The sequence below is a fragment of the Anomalospiza imberbis genome, chromosome 4 (genome assembly GCF_031753505.1).
Source record: "Anomalospiza imberbis isolate Cuckoo-Finch-1a 21T00152 chromosome 4, ASM3175350v1, whole genome shotgun sequence".
Taxonomy (NCBI): Eukaryota; Metazoa; Chordata; class Aves; order Passeriformes; family Viduidae; genus Anomalospiza; species Anomalospiza imberbis.
Window position 1 is genome coordinate 22,406,895 of NC_089684.1, and position 9,828 is coordinate 22,416,722.

Sequence of the window (9,828 nt, forward strand, 5' to 3'; positions counted from 1 at the left end):
AAAGCAGGCATTTAACACACAGTCACACCCTATCTGCCATCTTTTGCTGCAAGGCAAGAGCTTTTGGAACCTAGAACTACAACTGTCACAAATGGAGGAGGAATGATCTGCCTTAACTCTGCTGCTGCTGCAAGAGTCCTTATGTGAGAACATCTTTGACTTGCTTTCTGTTTCAGCACTGTGGTGATCAGCTTTGCCAACAGCTCTGGGGCTTCCCACCTAACAATGGGTCAAATGAAATGCTGTTAAGGAATGGGTGAGATCTCTCATGGTACCATTGTATAAAACTGTAGCATGGACCAAATTTTTATTTTTAAACAGATGGATACACTATTTCATGGGAGAATTAAGCACTTTAGAATAATTTAGAAATCTAGCAGTTAGGTAAGTAGTAATTATCTGCATCTGAATTTAAGCCTCAGCACAGCAACGTTCTGACTTGCCTAAAGAGTAATTCTGAATAGGTAACAAGCCAAGAGAACAGCTCAGCTCTGCATCCTCAGTTCTGTCTCTTAACCCATTCATCCCTTGAAAATTCCCATTGTTAAAGTAGTGACTATAGTGCAAGGGGACTTGCAGGAGGCAAATTTGTGTTTCCTTACCATCAACACAGGGCCCAAATTACAGGGGTAATGGTGGTGGGTGACCTGCTCAGTAGTTTGGTTTATATATATGGCCTGGAACTGCCAGCACTCCACCTGGGATGCTGTGTGAAAGTTTCCAGCAGTGTGAGGTTTTCCTGAGCTGAGCTGTTTTGTGTAAGACCAACAAACTGCCCCTTTAGGCACCACACAGGCCAGACCTTCAGCTTGCATGACACTGATCTGTTGCCTGAAGATACATTCACAAAGGAGGAAGCTGGTATCTTTTTCTCCCCCACTTAAGTACACTTAAATTTGTTGCTGAAAAGCAAAGTAAAACATGATTTCTCAGCAGAACAAACTCAAGAGAAAAGTGCACTTGCAATAGTGACAGTTTTATAATTGTATGTTCATACAAAAAAGGCTTAGTTGTAGAAAGTCAATTTATTCTTGAAATAAACGACTTATTTACAGAGCTAGGTACTTTACAGTTTTACAAAGCAGGTAAAATTCTTCTGAGAATAAGGTACCAAAACAGTGACAAATTCATCACTGTCTAAATGCAGGTTATTCCAAAAGGAATTCTACAGCAATCACGAAACTAAATCATACCAATCACATAACAAAACGCTGTCCCTTGCAACTACAACAGTATATAAGACTTTTTATCAGTCATGACCTAGATTTCGCATCTGCTATACTTCTTTCTTCTTGAGTATTAGTGGACCTACATTATCTCCTGTTAATTCATTGTGCTTGTTGTGGGAGCCATCACAGACAGGGAACTGAAAAAAAGAAAACCAAACACAAGGAATTAGCATAATTCTGTACAGCAGTTGCATGGTGATTTCTGTAGATCTTCCTACGCCCTGTGCGCTCTGATAATGTTGCTAGTTCCTCCTGTGATGTCCTGTTTCATCGTCAAACTCCCTGTCTCCTATCAGACACAGGATACTAAGGAAACCAAACACAGTTAATGGGTAACTAAGTTTGTGAGATCCGAAAATAGCTGTTCTTAGACCCAAAGTCAGGGACAAAGCCTTTTCCATGAAAGAACAGCAAACAGCCATCACAGCTACAAATGGATTTACTGTGCAACTAGTAAGAGTGCTCTTAATAGATTTAGTCATTTGCAGCCAAAAAGTACTTTTTTAAGAAAAGCTGAAATACTTTGCTGAAGCGATTTGTCCAAAGTGAGAATAGCTGAGTTAAGCTTATTCAGTTCAGGGCTTTTCTGTTTTTATTAAAAAAGGAAAGCATTTGGTCCAGGGAGAACAAAACCAGAGGGTGGTTAGGACATTCAAAATTGAATCAGGAAATGAAAACTGAGGCAAGATGAAATACATTCATTTACATCTAGTTGATCTGGGGGATATGGAATATCCCAACCAGTCATCTCACTGCTTTGGACCAGATGGGAATCACCAACACATTTTCATTCTAATATGAACAACTTTCTAAGCATTGTTTTTTGCAAAATGAGAGTAGTTATCTCTTAATTAGTTGCAATGTATTTCTAAATAGTAAAACAGGTTTGCTTGGTTTTATTCTACTCACATGTGGTCACTCCCTAAACATTTCTAGAAAAACCCTACTGTGTTTCTTTCAAGTTTCTACAGTTGCTTTCTTCATGTAGACAGGTTTGTGCCATTCTACAAAGTTCAGGAGGCATGTTCCAATTCCAGACAAAGGCAACAGCTAAACACAGAGCAATCCACCACCAAAGCACTGCTAAAAATATGCAAGTTTAAATCTCTAATCCTACAGTAGCACAATGTCTTACCGTCTTCGAACGCCAACACCTGCAGTAAGCTTTAGTGAGGCAAAGATCTTCAATGTTTATCTCATTCACTACTTTGGGATTTTCCTTCTGGATCTTGAGGTTAATCAAGCTATCCTTCTGCTGTTTCTTCTTAGGGAGGAAGGGACGAACAGCAAGGTAACCGAGCAAGGCCAGCACGCCCAGGAAAGGCAGTAACCGCAGCCATTCTGAAACTAAAGATAAGGTGGGATTTAGGGTGGCTTCTGACACCACTCCAGGATGGTGCAGCATCAGCTGCTTTTGCATGGCTTAGGCTGAGGGTATGAAATGGGGCTGCTCAGTAGGCAGGGCCCTCAGGGCAAACAAGATTCCATTGGTGAGTCTCAAGGAAAAAAAAGAAGACTTAGATTAAGTCCTGGGATTTACTCCAGCCAAAGTAAAAAACTGACTCCTAGAATTTAATCTGAAATTGAATTTTATCACTCTAGAATATGATTCAATGGGAGATAATAAATACAAAACAAATAGAAGATTTACTGAAATGGGCAACCCTAAAGCACTGGCAAAGCCTTCAGAATCTTTTTGGTTTTATTTTTCAGACCTGTGTTTGCTCAGGGATCTGCAACCAGTTTCTACAATAAGGAGAAAGAATGACACCTAAGATCAGTAGGGCAAGTCACAGAAAATTACTTTACGAAGGTAAGGAACTTCTTTCAAGTACAGGTAAAAAATGAAAGTATCCACTGCAGATCTGGCTGCCCTACTACATCATTATAAATCTTCTAGGCATACTGGTGAGAGAAGACGTACTGGATTTTTTAAGAAATACATCAATAATTGGCATTTATCTATATATAATTTTTTTTAATTTTAAATATATATATTTATATATAAAATGTATAGGTGGATCCACTTTTCCAGCAAACATAGGCTGTGGCAATACTCTAGTGCAATTTAAATACCGTGGTACACTAAAGGTTGAGAGCATTTTTCTATATTTCTGAAGAATATATTAAGTCTAAACACTCATACAAAAGAGAGGTTAAAAATATTTTAGAAGAGAAAGTAAAAAAGTATAACGAGCTGGAGCACAAATAGCTGCACAAGCACCTTTTAGACAAGACACTAATCAACTTGCTCTTCTAAATTATTTAGGATCAGAATATACTAAGATTTTGTTCTACAATTTGTTTGTTGAAATTAAGATGTACAAGAAAGAAAACACAACAGAGCAGGCTAAGTCTGCCAGGTGGGTTGTAGCCCTGAAAAAATACATTATTCTGTATAGCTTTTATTTGTACTAGTAAAACATATGGTTATGCTAATACTTCTCCAGTTAGAAGCCAGTGGATTTTTCTTAAGAATTTAAATTCTCTGGAACCAGACCATGTAATGAAAATTATTTGTGGGATTTATTTTTTGTTTTTTGTTGCCTTTGATGTGACAGCCACATTTAGTGCATTTATCTGGAAATGCATCACAGCTGCATAAATGCTAAAGGCACTGCAAGAAGTCTCAGCAGTCATTTCCCAACTGCACCTGCAGCAGTCCCTACAAATCACAATTCACCACATTCACTAAGACTCACTGCAATACATGAATTGCTGGGGCTCTTTCTTTAGTTCCTCCAACAAGCTCTAAGCCCTAAATAATAATTAACACTGAGATACTTAAATGTTTTCAGCTACAAAGAATCCTGAGTTCCTGGACAGCAGTGCCTGTTCGCCTTTTCTAGCATTACTTTTCCAGAACACTCCATCAATTCCATCAGGAATCCAAATACACTTTCTGACCTCACCTGAAGGACTGACTTGGAATGTATTTCAAAAGAGAGGAAAAATATTTGGTCACTGAAAAAAATTTCCAAACTTTGTATTTAACCTGTTGACAAAAATGTGGATCTCTACAAAGCTACTCCTCTGAACTCCAAGACAGAACAGACATTCCAAGAGGCACACCAGGACCAGGGCATCTATCAGGTGTGTGGGGAATATAACTGGGCTAAAACTGACACACAAAAAGGATACATCTCACACTCTCATACAGCATCAAAATAGAACAGTGGTCATGTCTATGAATGGCTCACAGCCAGTTGGGTTCATACAACTGAAAGAGGAACTTGATAGCTGTAACCTCTGAGAAAGGAAATTAGAAATAAACATTAATAGGATGTACAAGGCTGTTATTTAGGATGGTTATTATTTAATATTTGTACCAAGATAACTGCTGATAAATAGTTCTGTCCTCAATAACCAGTAAATTCTGTGCTTACTTCTAATCTGGGAGCCTCTGGAAAGGCCCCAGTTACATTCATATGTACACTAATCATAAACTGGCTTGTTATTGCCAAGACTGCCTGAAGCTCCTGTGTTTAAACTGAAAAATCAATGATCACGTTCTAAGGCATGAGATAGAAGACACTGTCAGAGATCTGGGTGAGCAGGGTTAGGAAAAACCCTTCATCCACACTAATGCAGTGATGCCTTCCTACAACTGTAGACTGCTCTGGTTTTGAAGCCATGCATACCTTTCTGAAGCAGATGTAGAGCAATTCACAAGACTTTATTTTCACAGCTGACAACTCAGAATTCAGCCATTACACTGATTCTGGAGATTCTTTATCGGTTCTGCTGCATGGGGAGAAGCAGATTTTGCAGACAGAAATGAAGAGTAGTGTATGGAACAGGTCAGTCTTCAGACTTGTGTTAGATAGAGACTAATTCCAAAGATAAGTCCTGGAAAATATCAGAAACCAGAGAATTCCAAGAAGCTGAGGCAATGGATATTTTCAAGGAGAGGTGGTCTTAATTTTTAGTCCAACAGTAACATGTCCAAAAACAAAATAAATACATATACAATGAACAAAGGTACAGACCAGCCACTGAGAGGAAAAGCAAAGCAGGTACTCCCAGCTTGTCTTCCATGAACTACTCCTTTGGTATCTTTGACTTATGTTTCAGCTACTTTTTGTGGAAATAACCCTATGCAGACCCAAAAGCAGCTTCTTACAGTAACAGCCCAACTGCAAATCAAAAATTTAACAAGTATTAACTACCAGTCAAAAGGAATATTGGAACTGTGCTTGTATATTCTCTAAACTGATGACATTCTTCAGGCAAATTTGAAGTACTTACTAATTACATTCTCTTCAGAACTAATAAGCAGATCTATCCTGGTTTTGGTTGTTTGCTATTTTGAGGTGAATGTCTATGCTATTTTCATGACACCTTCCAGGACAAAAAGCAATGCTGGCATGAGACAATACTGCTCATTTCACTGAACTTGAGAATGGAAGACTAAAGAAGCAATGGCAAGACACTGAAAGAGGCTTCTGAGCAGTACAGTGTGATAATTTAGATATCCACTTTCAAACCCAAGGTCAAACATTCTTTCCTTCCTCCCCCACTGCTTTTACCTTCAGGAGGTATGCACTGGGTGTTAACAGTCTTTCTCTTCAAACAAGCAGTTTTTCATTGTGGGTTTGTAAGGTCACACCAGAAAACAGATGTCCAGATCTTTATCCAGCACACTATACAACATCCTATAAAAAAGTCAAGGTGCTCCATATACTTTTGTTCTGTTGTTTCTACAACTGGTGCACTACAGGAACTGCAGCTGCATCTGCCTGCAAGCTAATGAGAGTTTACAGAAGCAATGAAAGAGTTAAGAAAAGACTGCACTGTTCCAAATCTGGATTCTGGCCTGCATTTGCAAACAAGGTCTATGTTGCCCAGTGTTTCAATAGTGCTGGTCCCTGATTAAGTTCAAAAGATGCCACCACAGGGCAAATATTAATGGACTTTAAATGTTTTTAGACCAGTGTTACTTCACACTTTCAAAAATGGAGCGAAGTCTGCCATTTGCCAAAGAATATACTTTGTAATTTGTAATAGCAGCAAACACAAAAGGTCACATTAATTTTCTCTACTGTCTAATAGTCTTTCCCTAATGACAATTCAATTCAAAATAACCCCAGGACTGGGAACCCCCTGCTCTTAGAGGACTGTAACTTTAGGACAGGACAAAGACCACAACAACACAGAAGAGGCAGCACTTGCTCAAGCAATCATTTTCTCAAATGAAACTTAAGACTGACAGCAGCTCTGCATGCAAGTAAGCACACAACTCTTCAATGAGCCATGACGTTTCAATGACTTTCAATAACCTTTACACCTTAAGAGATTATAATTTTTTAATTTAGGTGCCTAGGATGCAGTGTCCTACAATATCCTTCTCAAAAGTCTTACTGTGTTGCATTTACCCTATGCCTAACTTGAAGCACTTGTACAGTTTTGCTTTTTTTCCCTCCATTTTCATTCATATTTACCCTGGGTGGAAAATGTACAAACATGGTGGCAGATACCAATCTAGCTTACTATTGAAAAAAAAAAGTAAAAACGTAAAACTGTTCTCTCCATAGCCATGTATTTTTAAATATACCTTTGCCTCCCATTTTCAGACTCCATCCAAAAAATCCCTAAGAACTAGAGGTGGTAGATTTTTCAGTTATGCTCATTAAATCCTATCAGTTCTCAAAAGCAGTTTCTGACTCAGCTCCTTCTTTTGTTGAACTTTTGTTTAATATTTTTGGGACTGACATTTCATGTGTTTGGTCTACACTTAAGAAATCAGTTATCTGCTCCTTGTCCTCTCTCCAAATTCAAGGAAGTACCTTGAAGTCAATGGGGTAAACAATGTGACAACAAAACAGTTCTCCCACGCTTATGACACTATCTAAAAACCCCTGATTTTGGTCCACAGGCCAAACCTTTCAGAGGTTTTCAGAATAAATCATATTACTAGTATGCATTATGAGTACTGAAACTGCACAAATAAAATCCTGTTACAGAAAGACATCGTTAGACAAGTGAAGCAGTAAGATACTAAAATATTACTAAGCTTAACAAATTTTAAGTCAAGTTGTGGTTACAAGGGCAATTGGCTTCTTTAGTAAACTGCCAAATACTAGAAACAGGAGAAGTTGCATTGTTCTGTAGTTTGTTTTATCCTCCCCTCACAGCTTTGTAGCAGTTGAATTTCTCTATTTGGTAAATATAATTAACAGCTTTTTCATATGAGAGAGTACTTGTGGAAGAATAGTTAATTTAAAAGAGATTTGCTTGTTCCTGAGGAAGATAATGAGACTTGCAGTTCACAAGCAGCATAAACAGGCTGGAAAAAAAGGACTGCTCAAAGCTAGCTTTAAATAAACTGCGCCTGTTCTAAATTTAATCATTTTCCGACACTATTACAGTCGTGGTGTTAGTGCTGCGAGATTTAAGTTTGATTCTGCACTTTTGATAACTTCGATACTTCTGCTTTCTGTGGAGTGTTCTTTCCTTGTCACCGAACTGATCCTGTCACTTGACACTGCCTGAGGGGCCGCCTGTGGGCTCCCAGAGCCTCGGCGTGCAAAGCACCGAGCACCCACAGAAGTGGCCACTACCCACTTTTCTTTCTTGTTCACTCTGTCACAGGGCTACAATCAATGAACTGGAGTTTCTACTCCCTCACGCAGAAAATACTTACAAAAATTACTAAATTAAAAAACTACCCTAACTTTATCTTTGTGGCAGGTTCCCAGGAAGAGATTTTTTTGGTTTAACTTGGTACAGATGCTCTCTTTGACCTGTGAAGAAGACGAAGAGGCCGTGCTTTAGGCCTCCGGCTAAATCCCAGTCCATCTTGGCGCACGGCCTCTGGCTCACCGGCGCTGGTTCCCAGAGGAATTTCAGACGCGCGCATTTTACTGCGTCCCTGCACTTCATGCTGACAGCTCCCCCGGCCCCACATGGCCCCTTACACCTCCTGTCTGGTCATCCTCCTGCTGCAACACTTCAAGGTTTGGGGTTCCCCGTTCTGCGACGAGGTCGGCAGACAGCGAGCGATGCCTGGAGCGAGGGGTGAGAGCCGGATCCCAAGCAGGACCGACCGCGCCGCGGGGGCGCGAAGGGGGTCCCGCTCCCGCCGCCTACCTGTGAGGCGGATGAAGCCGCCGACGCTCTCGGGCAGCGGCAGGCGCTTGAGGTACGCGGGCAGCTGGACCTTGACGATGCGGGCCAGAGTCTCCAGCACCATTGCCAGCCTCTCCCGCCGTCCCCCCGCGCGCCGACCCGGGATGCGCACGCGCCGAGGGGTGGCGCCGCGCACGCGCCCGGGCAGCCGGGCCCGTGCCCCCCGCGCGCCGCCCGGGCCGCGCTTCCCGCCGCCGCCGCTAGGGGGAGCTGCCGCCGGCGCGGGGGTGGGGAAGGGAAGGGAAGGGAAGGGGCAGCTGGTGACATGAGGGACTATTTAATAATATGTGGCTTATGCTTTACAGGTTTTATGTAATTACCTGTCATCACCCTGCTGCATTTAAGTTGCATTCCATGTTGACGGTCCTATAAATATTGAAGTAAAAAGATTGAAAGTTTTTCTTCATATGAATGAGGTAGGATAACGTGAGTGCTGAGAGGTTTAAAGTTATAGGGAGAGGCCCATCTGCCTTGTGTTTGGCAATAATTTGCACAGAACAAGACTTATCACGTTTGTTTGTGTTTTGTTTGTTTTCACTTTGTTTTATTGTTATGTCTAGGAGACTGGTAATCTTTGGCATAGAAAATCCTTCCTGCATAGGCAGATGAAAAAGTGGGAAGCATGTAGCCGTTCTGGGTCAGTTTAGACAATCCATACAGACCTGGAGATTCTAATGTCAATCCCTTGGTCATGACACCGTTTGGTTCAAGGTGCTTTGCTATCTTAAGTGAATCTATCAAGTGCTAGTAGCATATAGCACAGAGCATGAGCAGGAAAGCTGAAGCAGCACAATCCTACAAGACCTGTTTCCTTCCTTACATGATGCTGATTGAAGCACAGTTCTCTCTCCTCCCTCAGCGTACTGAAATCCCACCATATCTACCCAAATCACCTGTGTACTTTTCCTGCTGGAAAATACTGGAAGCTAAGTTTAGGATAAATCAAATTTATTTGTGCTTCTGGCCTATTACTTTTCTACCTGTGGCCCTACATTAACATTTCCTGATGAATCATCATCTTTAGCTAATGGGAATATTTCTGTGATCTCAGAGTATCTAAGTTCCCTACCTCACCTAAATTTATTCATGTAATGGCTGTGTCTGATGTCCTAAAATGATTCCTTCTTGTCTAGGCAGATGCCAGCTATTAGACAAGACAATGAAAGAGTAAAACACTTGGTTATCCCTGTAGAAATTGTACATCAGATGTCGTGACGTGACCTCCTTTGTGAGACTTTCTGAGGGAAGAATACATAAGGTAAATACTCCAGCCCTAAATCAAACAACTTCACACTGAAGATGAGAACCTCTGTCCTACCCTCCTCCTCCCCAGATTCTTCTGCTCTTCCAGCCTTCTCTGGATGCTGGGAGCACAGGTGATATTTTGGGGAAGCTCCCGAGCCCTGCTGTGCTGCCTTTGATCAGTGCTGCATGCAGCACGCCGCAAGTCCATCTGCCCTCCCTGTGCCCC

The 9,828-nt window shown here is 41.1% G+C and overlaps 1 protein-coding gene across 1 annotated transcript; it reads right to left on the bottom strand.

The window, feature by feature from the left end:
* Positions 1 to 1,006: 1,006 nt before the first annotated feature.
* On the bottom strand, positions 1,007 to 8,478 carry CISD2 (CDGSH iron sulfur domain 2). The gene is made up of 3 exons (XM_068187494.1): positions 8,319 to 8,478; positions 2,365 to 2,576; positions 1,007 to 1,366 (listed from the first exon to the last, which is right to left on the bottom strand). Exons 1-3 carry the CDS (start codon positions 8,419 to 8,421, stop codon positions 1,277 to 1,279), a joined length of 405 nt encoding a protein of 134 aa, XP_068043595.1. The 5' UTR covers positions 8,422 to 8,478; the 3' UTR covers positions 1,007 to 1,276.
* Between the last annotated feature and the right edge of the window lie 1,350 nt (positions 8,479 to 9,828).

Bases quoted from the DNA above. Each gene is read 5' to 3' on its own strand.
- CISD2 (XM_068187494.1), bottom strand. From the start codon at position 8,421: ATGGTGCTGGAGACTCTGGCCCGCATCGTCAAGGTCCAGCTGCCCGCG. The intron at 2,577-8,318 runs GTAGGCGGCGGG...CCTTATCTTTAG, and splicing joins CGGCTTCATCCGCCTCACAG to TTTCAGAATGGCTGCGGTTA. The intron at 1,367-2,364 runs GTAAGACATTGT...TCTTTTTTTCAG, and splicing joins GGTGTTGGCGTTCGAAGACG to TTCCCTGTCTGTGATGGCTC.